The sequence below is a fragment of the Natator depressus genome, chromosome 2, assembly GCF_965152275.1.
Source record: "Natator depressus isolate rNatDep1 chromosome 2, rNatDep2.hap1, whole genome shotgun sequence".
NCBI classification, from domain to species: Eukaryota; Metazoa; Chordata; order Testudines; family Cheloniidae; genus Natator; species Natator depressus.
The window spans coordinates 45527312-45543748 of record NC_134235.1 but is presented as its reverse complement, the minus strand read 5'-3'; the positions used below and the strand labels follow the sequence as shown (position 1 = coordinate 45543748).

The 16437-nt window shown below is 41.4% G+C and overlaps 2 protein-coding genes across 4 annotated transcripts in view; both read left to right on the top strand.

Moving 5' to 3' along the window:
- RIPK2 (receptor interacting serine/threonine kinase 2) overlaps positions 1-7351 on the top strand; it is a 42058-nt gene extending 34707 nt beyond the window's left edge. Inside the window, exons 10-11 of the mRNA XM_074944141.1 lie at positions 1781-1960; positions 3079-7351. Coding sequence (XP_074800242.1) covers positions 1781-1960; positions 3079-3431 — 533 coding nt within the window. The 3' untranslated portion in view covers positions 3432-7351. The remainder of the gene's footprint in view (positions 1-1780; positions 1961-3078) is intronic.
- A 7306-nt stretch (positions 7352-14657) lies between these two features.
- The window catches only part of LOC141982249 (Y+L amino acid transporter 2-like), a 41953-nt gene continuing 40173 nt past the window's right edge, over positions 14658-16437 (top strand). The window contains exon 1 of one of the 3 annotated variants that reach the window (XM_074944134.1): positions 14658-14749. The gene's annotated coding sequence lies outside the window, so the exon portion shown is untranslated. Of the gene's footprint in view, positions 14750-16071; positions 16175-16437 lie in introns of those variants that run through there. The other 2 variants (XM_074944133.1, XM_074944136.1) reach the window with 2 other exon arrangements.

Below are 16437 nucleotides of genomic sequence, written 5' to 3'. Positions count from 1 at the left end.
CTTGACATTGACTATGTACTACCATGTATAGAATCTCCCACTGTGGGGAATTCATTGGTGATGGTATGTGGAGTCTTCTGTCAGAGTTCAAGCTTCCATCTATAGGACGGAAGCTCTGCTGTTTACATTGGCCAATGATATTCATCTAGCCATGAAGATTAAATGCCAGTAATGATTCTTTTGGCTCTGTTCTCTGTCACACAGCTGACTGTGTTCTCTATGGGGTGTGTATGAAATCTTCCAAGTGGCTCTGATCCTTTCTTTGTGAAAAGTCACAGAAGATAGTTTTGAACAATTATTTATTCTGATAGTACCCAGAGGCACTGGTCTGGATCAGAGTCCGATTGTGTTAGGTACCAGGCAAACATAGAAGTAGGAACAGTGTCAGGCCTGAAAATCTGACAATCTACGAAGACAAGAAACGTGGTGGGGAGACAATCAAATATACTTTGTAAACACATCAAAAATAAAAATTGACTTCCACCAGCTGCCCTTAAATGTTAGCTGATCTATTTTAGGAAGCACAGCAGAAAGATGTTGTTAGTCCTTGGCTGCCATGAGCAAGTAATTCTGCCAATGTGTTTTTTTTTTTTTTTTTTTTTTTAAGTGTTGCACATAAAACATGCAGCTATTTTACTACTTTCCCCTGATTGAATAATCAATACAGACTGTGTTTTAACCTTTTGTATATGATCAATTTCAACCCTCAGGTTTTCATGCACTGGCACAATGTTGCAAATATTTGGGTTTTGTTCTGTTTGTACAGTGCCTAGCAAAAGGGGACCCTGGTCCATAACTAGAGTTCCTAGGCACTGTGGTAATACAAATAATAAAATACAAACACTGCAGGCAATGTTTGTGTTAAGACTGTTTCTTTTGAAATTACACTTTTGTTAAAAAATGGAAACATATCTGTTGTTTTGGGTTTTGTCAAAATGTGTCTGGGTACAAACTTGGCCAAAAGGGTCTTTTAAGTGACATACAGTTTTAGGCTTACACTGTTAATGTGTCCATATAAATTCTATGATTTTATTGTCTATCAGGCCCTGTATCAAGGTAAACCTATTACCATACTGCTGCATCTCTTTCACAATGTCATTTGTTCTTCTACTCAGTCAGTTCTGCAGTTGAATGAATTGTCCATGAATTAAGTTAGACATAGTTAGTATTCAAACCTCTATTGCCACATAAGAAGATTTCATTTGAAATTTTTATTAAAGCTATAGGGAATCCTCACAAGAGATAGCTAATAGAACAGATAAGAAAGCAGCATTTTCCATTGGACTTCCAATAAAGATCACTATTAGTCTTCGAGATGCTTCCGTTCTACTTGAGTCTCTTTTAGGAAGGTTTAGCCCCTTCACATTTGTTGTGCTAAAATAAATAAAAGGCACTAAAATAAATCTGATAAGAAGAAATAATTGACAACATGAAAGTTGGAAGTCAGAGCTCTGGTTGGTCCTGCCACTTTGGAATTTTCTTTTGCTTAAGACTTTTTAAAGTTGGAACAGACCAAACCTGGTTTTCTCAACCATGTTTTGCCAAAAAAAAAATAATAATAATAAAAAAAAATCCTCCAAAGCTGACAGAAAATAAGAAAAAAATGTAAAAGTGCTATGAACCTCACCTTCATGAGAAATCTGCATGTTGTTTGTACAGAACAGACATGAAAGGCATGCAACTAACAACTTTTTTGTAAAGGTGCTGTAAATAATTTCTAACATGTTTTTGTTTCTTTCCTGAACCCAAAAGTAATGTGATTCTTTATCTTTTATTTCAGGTAAAGACAACAGTTCTGAAGGACCATGCTCTCTTGTTAGCATGGATGAAAATATCTCTCCAACCCAGAGTGCTAAATTGTATGTGCCCTACCACAGCTACCCTTCCTCATTTGGTGCAGATCATTCAGATGCATCAAATCCTATGACACACATGCTGCAGTCATCAGCACTTACTTCAGGTACAACACAAACTGATGGAGTTTTAAGTCCCACTAACATCACAGGGAAACAATGAATGGTCAATGAGATGCCTGCTGTTAGGTTTATTCACAATCTTGATATATGTGCAACTACCAATTTGTGTGTGTGTGTGTGTGTGTCTGAAGGGAAGACTAGGCCTATTATTATTTACTAAGCACTAACAAAGCAATACAAAACACCAATATGCAGGCAATAGTGCTCTGAAGAATTTACAGTTTAGGGTAAGGAATATTGCACATACAGTGTGACTGTGGTGTGTATGATGGTTCTGCTTCAGTGTGGTATTCGTTAAAGGGGTATTACGATGCAGAATGGTACAATTACAAACACTTACCAGGGATGGTCAAGGTATAGCTAATCCTGTCTTTCTCCTACAGACATAGGGTAGGAGAAAGGAAGTGTTATATTTCTATTCTGCAAGTGAGGAATTGAGGCACTGAGAAATTGTGTCTTGCCCAAGATTACACAGGAAGTCTGTGGCAGAGCTTGGGTTTGAACGCTGGTCTTGAATCCCAGTCCAGTGCCTTAACCAAATATCATTCTTCTGTCTGTAGTGTGGTAGTTTTGATCCTAATATAGCCGTGTTACTTGTAAGCAAAGCCAACTTTGAGTATAAGAAACATAAGAAGGGGATAATAGGGCAAGCCAGAAAAGGTGAGAGGAATGACATTGTTTTAATAGGGAAAAAAAGCATCATCACAGCTTGTGATCCATGCCTGCAGCTGTTTCCAGAGGAGGTGGGTTTGTGTGGGACGGAAGCGTTGATGGTGGGGGATGGTTGAAAGGATTGAGTTTGTTTCAGAATAATGGTGGCATTTTAGGGAGAGCAGCTGTATTTGTAACTTTTATTTCCCCTAAGAAATAAAGACCCAGCATTAGAATAACTAAAGAGAAATATTTTAAATAATAGTTAGTACAATGAAAAGAGTTTTAATCTGGATTAATGTAGCAACATTTTGGCAGAGTGTTACGAGGCTGTCATTTTAACTACAGGTATGGTTTTGGACCATTCTTTCTCAACTCACTCTTTATTTTATAGCACTATAAATTCACTTTAACTATGATACTAGATTTCTGAATCTTTCTTCAATTTTAGGTTTTGCTGTGGAATCCATACAACAGGATGTAGCTCACCAGTGGATCCAAATTAGGAGAGAGGACATTGTCAACCAGATGACTGAAGCATGTCTGAACCAGTCTCTGGATGCCCTCCTATCAAGGGATTTAATCATGAAAGAAGACTATGAACTTATCAGCACCAAACCTACAAGGACATCAAAAGTCCGACAACTGCTCGATACTACTGACAGCCAAGGAGAGGAGTTTGCTAAAGTTATAATACAAAAGTTGAAAGACAATAAACAGATGGGCCTTCAGCCTTACCCAGATATGTCATCTGCTTCTAAGACTGCATCTTTAAATTTATCATATCAATATAAAGCCATGTAAATGTTTCCTTACAAGTAGGTTCCTTTTTCTGAAAGGTTACTTTATATCTTTATTGCTTTGGTCTTTATTGCACTTATATAAGGCTGGTAAGCGAAAGAATTAGATGTAACTAAGGTTACATTGTAAGGTTAAAACTAGTGATTTTGAAGAGCAACTGGAAAGTCAAATACTTCATTAGAGTGTATTTAAGTATTTTGTTTATACATAAAAAGAGAAAATGTTCCCTATTTTCTATTTTAAATAATCATAATTATTCCATTTATAAATATCCTTTAAGTTGTAACTGTCTTAAAATGATGGGGATGCTGCTTACTCACTGTCATGGTAGGATTGATATAAAAGGAAAAAACCCTACAACAAAACCTGTAGAGTTGTGCCAATGTTTATTTCTGTTGTAAGCTATTTTCACATTACCCTTCTGGGTAGATTTGTTCCTTCCTAAAGAACATTAAGACTGCCATATGCCTGTATTTAGATTTTAATTTTGCCTCTCCACTCAAGTAGCTAGTAGTGGTAAATGTAATGATACAAGAACTGCACCTGCTCCCATTTCAGTCAAAGGGAGTGTGATGGGATCCACAGACCAACATGTGATCTGGTACAACATTGCTGTCTAACTCATCTCTTACCTCCACAAGCTTGATACACAGTCATATCTGAAATGTAAAATGTTGCATTTGATCCATCAAGCTTCTAATTCCAGTTCATTTTTAATGTCTACATAACCTGCAGTAAGCACTGATTTTATGTGGTGTATAAAGATCAAGTATATGCTGCCCAGGTGGGTTAGCAGTAACACAAAAAACACACATGACCTCCTTTGACACGCAAGCACTGAGAGTGCTACAGAGCTAATGTACTTACTTCCTGGAGGAAAAGTGTGGTGTGCTGATCTGTAGCAATCCCCTTTGGACAGAGTAAATATCAGCACTGAAAACAGTGGCGTTCAGCACTTCTGTAGCTGAGAGGGCAGCTCCAGTCAGGCCAATGGGGCTGTGCGGGTGGCGGGGGGGATTCTGTGCCTGCTTGAGGCTTTCAGTTTGGCGGGCAATGCCCCTTCTTACCCCCATTTCCCCTCAAACAACACCCTTGGTGTTCTGCCTTTCTTGTCTGAGGGAAGGCCATTGTTGAGGGAGAAGTGTGGCCAGTCTGACAGGAGGAATCTGATTTTTGTTTTAATTCTCTTTAGCACATTTCATACAGTGAACGGTTATAAATCCAATTTATAGCTTTTTAATTTTCTTGGATGCAGCATATACACACCATCTACATTTTACAGCAGTAAGAAGTTGAGTTCAGTTATGCTGTGCACTGAATGCCGTTGGCACTAATAAGAATTTTGCAATTGAAAATCCCACCTCCCCATCCACGAGGGTTACAAGTAGCATGAGTAGTTTACTGCCCTTGTCATAAAAGCCAAATCAATGAAGAATCCAAATTATTGATATTTGAAAATCTTGGAGGATGAGCCAGGGACTGATCCATTTCAAACTAGTTCAAGGTTTAAATTGCACATCACTGCTTGCCTATGTGTTTAAACATTGTAGTGATATTTTAGTATCTGTCTTAACTTGTTTTGTGAACTCGGTCACTAGAATGTGATGCATAATTTACTGTAAGCTTTTGCAGACTTTACCAGGTACATTCACATTTTTGCAGTAAATTGGAATTTTGCATTTCAACCCTGTTTCTGTGCAGATATTTAAACTTGTTGCCAATGTAAAAGTTCTAACTGGAGCACAGACAGCACATCACGGGACAATGCCAAGCTCCCATGTGCATACTTTTTATAGAATAGATTTGAAGATGACCTGGTGGAATGTGGCCATAGTGAGCTGTGCCAGTCTTGCCTAGTGATGCCAGACTTACATAATGTCCATGCAATGTGCTTTTTTTAAATGCAAGACAGTTGTACCAATAGATAATTGCAAATGCTCTTTTTTTAGGTTCATCCTATACCGGGGTAGGCAACCTATGGCACGCATGCCAAAGGTGGCACATGAGCGGATTTTCAGTGGCACTCACACTGCCCGGGTCCTGGCCACCGGTCTGGGGGGCTCTGCATTTTAATTTAATTTTAAATGAAGCTTCTTAAACATTTTAAAAACCTTATATACTTTACATACAATAATAGTTTAGTTATATATTACAGACTTATAGAAAGAGACCTTCTAAAAACTTTAAAATGTATTACTGGCACGCGAAACCTTAAATTAGAGTGAATAAATGAAGACTCGGCACACCACTTCTGAAAGACTGCTGACCCCTGTCCTATACTATCAAATTGTGATAGGGACCCAGCAGCACTTCAGAGACAGAGATGAGCAGTGCCAAATATCTAGAAAAATCAGTAATTGACTGTACCAGACATATTGCTTTCAAATTCGAGAGCAAGGTTGAGGACAGTGCTAAATGATAATGAGTAAATTCGAAGTGGACTGGAACAGTAAAGTGAGAAAAGAAATATTGTAACCCCAGGTGTCACCTGCGTGCCTGGATATTGCTTCCATTTTTCCATCCCCGGCTCCTTCCCATTCATTCGTTAACGGTTTTACCTCTGGGTCTCGGTCTTGTCCTCTGAAATGATGCAGGATGTCTTGATTTTTATAAAATAAATTTCATGAATGGGCATTGCTAAATACATGGTAAAAACAGTATCTGCTTATGGGATTGGGTTCTCTTGTGGCACATTAATACAGAAGTACCTTAATGTACCTTTTACAATACTATATAAGTATTCACTGTGAAAATATGGATGACATGTTCATGTTTGGGGGAGAGGGAGAGAATTTAATTTATAACTACCCATTTATGGCAGATTCTACTTGTGTGGGTCTGTGGATCTACATTCGTCTTGTTCATGGGTTTTGCTGAAAGGGAATAAATGGGGAAGAGTCTTAAAAACCCTGCTGGGCACATTTCCTGACAAAGGAACTAGTCCTGGCCCCTGTGACAGACAAGAACTTCACCCTAGGGCATTTCTAGAACCAAAGTAAACTAGTGTGCCACTTGCAAACTTTGTAACTTTTTCCCCCTTTTAATTCTTAACTATATATTTTAATGCATAAAAGGAAATGAATTGCACAGAGTAGCTAGGAGTCTATGATCTTAGTATATCAGACTACTGATTACGTGTGACACATGGACAGGAGGAGGATGGAGGTACAGCTCTTGTCCTGCTGTGAAGTTATACTGGAGCAGCCTGAGTGTACCAAACTGGGAATTAGGTACTCATTTATTGCTGCTGACCTGTTCTTTTAAATGTCAACTTCTTTTCATGTGAAGGCTGGTAACTAATCAGTCATCAAAAGTAACCAATACAAAATTTCCAGCTCTTGACTGAAAATTGAATATGCAAAGAGTTTTGGGGCATGTTGTCAGCTGTGCAGTGATGAAATAACTGGTAATCCAGTTAACCATCCAAATAGGAATCCAAATAACCATCTTCCTGATGCTCCCAAAATCCCAGGCCTGGCCCTGTGCACATGGGATTCTGTTGTCTAGAATATAAAGGTCCTAAAAAATAATTAAACACCAAGACCAGCTCTTCAGGTGAGCACTTGTCAGCCTCAAGGACAACAAACTGGACAGAGGGCTCTGAGGAAAGCTCCTAGGAGTTTGGAAAGCATCTAGAACAAGGGTGGTAATGCCATAAACTCTGCAAATGATCATTTTAATTGAGGTTTGTAAAATAGATTTTTCTCATAAACCAAAGCTGGAGCTGTGATGGAATTAGAGCTGCTCTGTTAAAAAAATAAAATAAAATAAATTATGAATACGGTATGTTGGTATGTTTATTGTATGAGTATATTGATTTGGTTTAATAGGGGCCTATAAGGAAAAACAAGCAGGAAGGGAAAAAGCATGGCTCAAGATAAGCCACTTCTCCACAGACACTTGAGGATTGTTAAGAGACAATGTCAGGATAGGAAAAAGCGTAGGCAGAGAACTGTCAAGTTTAAAAAGAAACCCCTCTCAAGGTTAGGGCAGTTGTTTGGAGGAATAAGTCTGAGATACAGGCACTCATTGTGGGGGGTCTGAAGAAGTCTGGCCTGTCTAGGGTATCATTAAGGAATGGTAAGTCTTTGGGTAAGATAGACGTGTAAACTCTGGTGTGGAAGTCCTTTTTTCTCTAAATGTGTTTTTCCTACTGTGAAAATAAACAATACTTTGGTTTGAAGAAGGCTGTTTTGTCACTGGATACCACTGGTCACAGACTCCCAAAGGGAAGAATTGCAGTGCTGAACTCAGTTGGACCCACTAGGTAAGCATGATTATTGCCCAGGGGCTGTGCAGAGAGTGGCAGGATTGTGAACTCCACTCCAGGAGAGGTAAAGGCCCAAGACATGACACATGAGGGGGTGTCCTCAAAGAGGCACAGGAGCTCTCAGTTGGCATCACCTATTGCTCAGCATCTTGAAAATAAGAGCCATTAAGGCTATGCCACACTTATGCTGGGGGGTAAAGTACAGGTACTACATGGCTACATGCTGCAGTGAAAAGCAGGCTGCATGCACACTTGTCACTACGGGGTGTAGCTACATGTGGCAGTGAAAGACTCCAGCAGCTCCATGGTGCCGGAGTCTTTCCTCGCTACCTCACCTCCTGCTAGGGCCTTTACCTGCAGCAGAGAAAGGCTTGGTTAGTGGGGAGACAGCCTGATGCTGCGCTGCTAAAAATAGTATTGTTTACCTGGGAGCTACTGCTTGGGCTGTAGAGAACCATAGCCTGGGCAGTCAGACATGTAGGGCACTCTGTTCTACTCTACTCACTTAAGCTGTGCTTCACTGTCTACCCTGCTGTTTATACCCATGCTAGCTGGGTGAGCAGTGCCTGTACGCTATACACTGCCACCAGGGTAGACATTTTAAGATGCTGTTGCAATGCTTCCTGGGGTATCCAGGGCTTTGAGGCACTCATTACCACCTGCCAGAGGAAGCCATGTCTGTGCCTGCCAGGGGTTGGCTCCCCAACACCACTGGCCACAGGCAGCACAAGCACTCCCATCTAGGCCTATACGGGTCCTGCCCTCTCTACAAGTTAGTCATATTGGGATCCAGGAAGTGGGCAGGCTTTGCCCGCCCACTGCTAAAGGATCCCCCCCCCCCCCAGCCTTAGGGGAGGTCCACAGGACCTGGAAAGCCAAATAATTACGGGGGACAACTAATGAACAGCAGGGACAGGAGTGCGGTCAAAGGGTCAAACGAAGGGAACCGGACAGGGACACTGAGCAGAGAACCCCAGACAGCGCCCACTGCTCCTCAAAGGCGTCAAGGGAGTCAGTGGACGCCGCCCAGAGGAACCCTGCCTGGAGGAGTGAACAGACGGAGGATCGGAAATAGGCCCCACAGTCACAGGAGACTCCATTGGCCAACCTCCTCACCCTGGTTTTATAGATGGCCACTTTAGCCAGGGCCAGGAGGAGATTGACCAGGAGGTCCTGCGACTTAGTGGGGCCACGGACAGGGAGTGCATAGATAAAGAGGTGAGGGGAAAAGTGCAACCAAAATCTTAACAAAATATTCGTGAGGAGCCGGAGTAGGGGCTGCAGCCTGGCACACTCCAGGTAGAATTGCGCCAGGGTTTCCCTCACGCCGCAGAAGGGGCAAGTGTCCGGGATTGGGGTGAACAGCGCCAAGTACACGCCCGTGCTCACGGCCCCGTGAAGGAGCTGCCAACTGATATCCCCGGCAGGCCTCGGAGCCAAGGTGGAATATAGGCCAGCCCACCAGGACTCCTCACCCTCTAGAGGTGGCAGGAGGTCCCGCCACTTTGTGTCAGGGTGGGACGCGAGGGTGAGGACATGAAGGGTGTGGAGCACGAGCGTACATAGAAGTTTCCTTGGCGCGGTCTGAAAACAGACCGGCTGCAGCTCGTGTAGCTGGCTCACGGTGAAGGGGCGGGGGGTCTACAAGTTAGCAATAGGCACGCTCCAACGCCCAAGTCCTCCAATCATCTCCCTGAAGGCCACTGTATTTGCAGATTCACTGCTGCCAAAGAAGCTGTACTTCCCAGCTTACCAGTTACACCTGTGACGGGGCAAGGCCAGATGGCTATAGAAAAGTAGTGGGAGATAGATATATTAGCTCCAGGCTAAACAAATCCCTGGTACCAGGATAAGTGAAATGGCAGATGCTCCAGGTCAATTAAGACACCTGGGGCCAGTTAAGAACTTTCCAGAAGGCAGGGAGAATGCTAGGTTGATTGGGACACCTGAAGCCAACCAGGGGCTGGCTGAAACTAGTTAAAAGCCTCCCAGTCGGTCAGGTGGGGGTGCATGTGAGGAGCTGTGGGAGGAAGTTGCAGTGTTGGAGAGACTGAGTAGTACACACCATATCAGGCACAAAAAAGGAGGCCCTGAGGTAAGGGTGAAGTGGAGCTTGAGGAAGTGAGGTCTGCTGTGTGGGAAGTAGCCCAGTGAATTGTACATGTTATGTTTTTAAAAGGTCAGCTACCATAGCTGACACTATTAGGGTCCCTGGGCTGGAGCCCGGAGTAGAGGGTAGGTCTGGGCTCCCACCCCTTTGCCCCCTGATAAATCACTGAGACTGGGAGACAACAGAGACTGTGCAAGGAAGGATAGCTTCTCCTCACCTCCCTCGCTGGCTGATGATGAAAATGGCTCAGTAGACTGTGATCCTTGTCTCTAGAGAGAGAAGGGTTACATAGAGGGTCACAGCGAGCCTCTGAAGTTAGTGAAATCTGCCAGGAAACGCGGGACCCACAGAGGCAAGGACAGAGCTTTGTCACACACCTCGGATCACTGCTCCACTTAACACACAGCACTTAGATATGTTTATAGTGAAACAAGTGAAAGTTTCCTTGAAGTACAGATATTCAAGTGATGGCAAGTAAAAATATTGTAAACAGATAATTACATATAAAATCATAAGATGCATTCTAGAACCTAGACTTATTTAACTTGATGCTTTCATATTTTAGTAGAGCAATGCTCACCCAAAGTCCCTTCAATGTTTGACAGCCAGGTAGTGACCCTCCATTCATAAGACATAGATTCATAGATACTAAGGTCAGAAGGGACCATTATGATCATCTAGTCTGACCTGCACAACACAAGCCACAGAATTTCACCCACCACTCCTGCGAAAAACCTCTCACCTATGTCTGAGCTATTGAAGTCCTCAAATTGTGGTTTAAAGACTTCAAGGAGCAGAGAATCCTCCAGCAAGTGACCCATGCCCCATGCTACAGAGGAAGGCAAAAAACCTCCAGGGCCTCTTCCAATCTGCCCTGGAGGAAAATTCCTTCCCTACCCCAAATATGGCGATCAGCTAAACCCTGAGCATATGGGCAAGATTCACCACCCAGATACCCAGGAAAGAATTTTCTGTAGTAACTCCGATCCTATCCCATCACAGGCCATTGGGCCTATTTACCATGAATATTTAAAGATCAATTAATTACCAAAATTATGTTATCCCATCATATCATCTCCTCCATAAACTTATTGAGTTTAATCTTAAAGCCAGATAGGTCTTTTGCCCCCACTGCTTCCCTTGGAAGGCCTCCTCAGTGAAGGAGCTGGAGGAGGGGGGGACGTGAGCCCCCAGATATACCCCAAAAATCCATTGTCTTTAAACAGGACCCCAGATATACCCCAACGATCCATCGTCTTTACTCTAAAGGCAGGATCCCCTCCTGCTGTTCATTTCTTCCTGTAAATTTCCTCTTTTGAAGATTTCACGAACACTTTATTAGTATTTGGCTCACTGTGCAAACAGGCATCTGCTGAGTCAGACAATGCCCGATGCCCCCATGACCAGACAGAGCAATAAACTTCTATTACCTCCTGCTTGAAAGGAACCTGTCCAAGATACGTCACCTTCTGGTTACTTGCCTTAAGGATATAATTTTCAGTATAAACATGTAACTTCTTAAATATTATATGTACATGTATTTTTGCAGTAATTATGATGGGATACTGGCTCTAGGTTGCGACCTCATCCTTTAGTGAATTATTATGCATACATCCAGTCCAAGGAATTCCTGTAAAATGCTATGCACCTCTGTGCTCTCTGCCAGTTGGCACAAAGAGGTTCGTGAGTCACAGCTGTCTTGAAAATGTAACATTTTAAAAAATATTGCTCGTGTCTTTTTGAGCCTGTGTAACAAAGCCAGCACAGTATAATGTATTATAGGTGAGGGGTTACCTTTTTGTTATATATTTTGAAAATACCTGGGAGAATAAGTTGATAGCAGGTTTTTAGCTTGGACATTCAATGTCTTATATTTCTCCTGGCTCTTAAATTAAAAATCCTGAATAACCTGGAAGAGGTACTAGGATTTTATTCCCCCTCCTCTTCTTCTTTGGAATGTGCCCTCGTAATGTTCTAGCACGAAATAGTACCAGATAACATTCGGTGACTTTCCTGAATGAAGATCTGAAATCTCTGGTAACTAACTGCTCTGGTGCCAAACCCTGATATCCTCACTAAAACAAAACTTCTATTGACATCTGTGGGTGCTTGCTATGAGATATTGTTGATTCAGTGGGACTGGGATCAAAAGAACAACTTATTCCTGCACTTTTCATTCAGACCACTACCACTAACGTCCTGGGGAGATAGGCCTTGTCTGCTCATTTGGGGCTAATCCTGAATGCAGTTGGCACAGCTGCAGTGGTGCTGACCCCAAAGGTAAACAAGGACATCTTGGTAAATGCAATCCCTGGCTTGCTGTTGTCTACACTTTAGACGTCAGCACTGGTGCAACTACATCACTTGCACCAAAGCTCTGATTCAACATATGGACAAGGCCATAGACACACAAGGAGAGCAATGTGAGCTGAGAACTCTTGGCTCCAGAAGCAGAGTATAAAAAGAGCCCTTCTGAGTAGTACAAGGAGGAGAATAGAAAACGTGGGGGCAGGGGGGAATAGTTTTTAATTCAGTCAGGTATTATTCTCTCCCTCATCCCTCCAAAATCAAATACATATCTGTGTAGCTATAATGCACAGAAGAATAGCAAAGTGCATTCTTCTGGCACGGGAGAAACGTGTTCTATAACTATCAGTTTATCCATCAAATTCTGCAGACCTATAAATGAATGAGGAAAACTTATACATTATTAAGGAACTCTACATACTGATTTACAATCTCCTTTCTAACCCCCACACTCCTTATGTCTGTGGGGGGGTGGAGAAATACAGAAAATGAGTATGAGCTAAACAAAATGTAAAATAAATCCTCTCCCCCTTTTTTCAAATGAATTATAAATAGATTCTTGTTCCTTGGCAAATTGTGAACAATTGCTTAAGATTTTGAGATCGTGCAGAATCGCAGACCCCTATGATATTAGTATGATCATCAGCTGTGTGTCTGACTGAACTTGCTGGATTATTGCTGGTTGCAAATACAAGGGAAATAGTCTTGTCTTACATTCTTTATTGTTTGATTTTATTTTCTCTCCATGTTGACCTAAGCACTTTTCTTTGTAGATATTTGTGAAATTTTGACTACTGTTTGAGCTGGAATGTTCTAACAGTAATATAAAAGACATTTTTACTGAGTCAAAATGGAAGGCAGAATTTGGCTCATGGTATGGATATTTGGCTCATGGTATGGTATGAGCAATTAATATTTTCCAGCTAAATATGCAAAAAGTACCTACACAGGAATAAGAATCTGATAATAGAGGGCTCTTTAACCTAGCAGACAGAGGCATAACAAGATCCAGGAGCTGCAAGCTAAAGTTAGACAAATTCAAAGTGGAAATTAGATGCAATTTAAAAAAAAATAATAAGAATAGTTAATTGTTCTTTAAATCAAGAACAGGGGGCCTGTTTCTCAGTTACACTTAGGCCCATTTACACTTGTACTATGGAGTGCAGCAGCATGGAAAGGCCTTTAAGTGACCATAAGGGTCTGTCTGGAGTCCAGGCTCTGGGGTTCTCCCCCATTGCAGGGTACCAGAGTTCAGGCTCCAGCCTGAGCCCAAAGGGCTACACTGCAATTTTACAGCCCCACAGCCCGAGCCAGCTGACATGGGCCAGTTGCAGGTGTTTAACTGCAGTATAGACATACCGTAAATATAACAAGAGTTTTGCCTGATTGAGGCATGCAAGGCAGGGCCTATCGTACTTTCAAACAGAGTAACATGCCTTCAGAACAATTTTGTTGCCAAGAAGCCTCTTGATATTATAATTTACCTAATCACAGATTTGTGTAACTCTAAAGAGATGCAGCCAGCTAACGTTGTACAATCCAAGTATTAAACATACATATTCCTAACTAAATTTAGAAAACTTAGTGCATAAATACCTGCCGTCCATGGGCAAAAATAGCTTGAGGAGTGTTTAACTAAAATGCCTTGCATAGTCTTGTTTCCTTTAATACTTTTAAATGCTTTAATGCTTTCCTTTAATGCTTTTAAAAAAGCACAGCCATTACTACATTACATTAAGTATTGACTTTCTCAGACCTGTATCGTCCTTTTCTTTTTAAGAAACGTGCCCCAATATGTAATAAAAAATTTTTACAAGATGGTATTTGAAAAGCAACAAATAGCACTACCAGATTTGTTCTAGATGCTTCTTGTTTTGCAATTCATTTTTAACCCTTTTATGGTGTTGTAACTTACTGTACAGTGAAAAGAAAAGGAGGACTTGTGGCACCTTAGAGACTAACAAATTTATTTGAGCATAAGCTTTCGTGAGCTACAGCTCACTTCATCGGATGCATTCAGTGGAAAATACAGTGGGGAGATTTATATACAGAGAACATGAAACAATGGGTGTTACCATACACACTGTAATGAGAGTGATCAGGTAAGGTGAGCTATTACCAGCTGGAAGGCGGGGGGGGGCGGAAACCTTTCGTAGTGATAATCAAGGTGGGCCAATTACTGTACAGTGACATTTTAATACTATGTTGCAACTTGCTTTCCTTGGGTCTGGGATCAGTGGAGGAATGGGAAAACATCCATATTAATTAAACATATTTTTATCTTTTTGACTAGTTGCTTTCCTCTTAAGTCCCATTGTCAGATGTCTTGACATGGTCCAGTGGCCAAAGACTCTTGACCTGCTTGATCAGCTCTTTCGACACACCCTTTGATTTCTGAGCGTAAACTCTTTTACTCACACTGGCCTCTCATTTCACCAGCACATCATGGAAAACAAGGATGCTAAATTAGTGTTCTTGCATTCATTAACTTATTTTTCTGCTCTCCAGAGATTATTTCCTGGTTTGGCCTCTTTGGCTTGATATTGTACCTTGCTTCATCCTGGCCTTTGTTTTCCAAGAGCACTTTATAAAGAGGGTACTATATAATTTCAGAAGTCAAATTCAAGCACCTTGGTAAGTCCTCCTTTGCTTTACTTATTTTTAAATCTTAGTTGAAACAAAAGCACATACAATTGAAATAAGATTTACACAGATTGCCGGCATGCTTTTCAAATAATGAATAACTGTTATAAACTGTTAGGTGGACTACAGAGATACTTTTCTGCATCAGAAGAGTAACAGGATAGCTAAATATAAATAAATGTACTTGGAGTAAAGTGAGATCTGTTGTTTTCATTTAACCAGCTGTCTTGTGCTAGTTAGCAAAGTGGCTCATGTTGTGATCATTGCAGTGATGGAGAGATTACATTGGTTTTGAAAATGTTTATTTGTCACCTGGGACACTATCTTTGAGTTCAATAGTGGCTGTGGATAAGTGCATTAAAATAAGTAAACAAACTTCCATTGGTCTAGACAAACATGCCTTTCTAAGATATTGTAATAGGGCTTCTGACTTTTTCACTGTCTCTTCCAGTTCACTTGGGTTGTTTGGAGACACCCGATTTCACAGAAAGAAAAGGAGGACTTGTGGCACCTTAGAGACTAACCAATTTATTTGAGCATGAGCTTTCGTGAGCTACAGCTCACTTCATCGGATGCATACTGTGGAAATTGCAGAATACATTATTATATACACAGACACCATGAAACAATACCTCCTCCCACCCCACTCTCCTGCTGGTAATAGCTTATCTAAAGTGATCATCAAGATGGGCCATTTCCAGCACAAATCCAGGTTTTCTCACCCTCCGCCCCCCCACAGACAAACTCACTCTCTTGCTGGTAATAGCCCATCCAAAGTGACCACTCTCTTCACAATGTGCATGACAACCAAGGTGGGCCATTTCCTGCAGGAATCCAGGTTCTCTCACCCCTTCACCCCCCTCCGAAAACCACACACACAAACTCTCCCTACAACGTGCATGAAAATCAAGGTGGGCCATCTTGATGATCACTTTAGATAAGCTATTACCAGCAGGAGAGTGGGGTGGGAGGAGGTATTGTTTCATGGTGTCTGTGTATATAATAATATATTCTGCAATTTCCACAGTATGCATCCGATGAAGTGAGCTGTAGCTCACGAAAGCTCATGCTCAAATAAATTGGTTAGTCTCTAAGGTGCCACAAGTCCTCCTTTTCTTTTTGCGAATACAGACTAACACGGCTGTTACTCTGAAACCGATTTCACAGAAGCTTCAGATCCTCTTTTTTGGTAGCTGCTGCTGGTTTTAATATTCCTACTAAAAATAGCAGCTGACAGCAAAGCTAAATTGAACCTCTGGGAGAGAGAGAGAGGGTTATGCATATTCATATTCATATCACTTACCATTCCTAGTGAACCAGCTGCTTGTTTATCTAGACACAGAAGGAAGTTAAAGGGTCACTGTTCAGCTGCTTAAGTTACGGCAGCCTTTCTCCTAAAGGAAGCAGTGTCAACTGGTAAGCTTCTACTTTCTCTTTTTAATACCACTCTTAAATTTGGAGTACAGTAGCTTCTTCTTTTATTTCATCAGTAATGACGTGCTTTATGGTGGTAATGATAAACTGCGGGACTGAGTGTGTCTGTAATATAGGAACCCACAAACATTTTGAGCACAGTAACCAAGCAGACCAACACTAGGTATTATTTTGCTGCATATTTTTAAAAACATAAAAGTAAGAACAACAATCTGTGGGACTGGTAAGTTCCTGTTGAATAATTA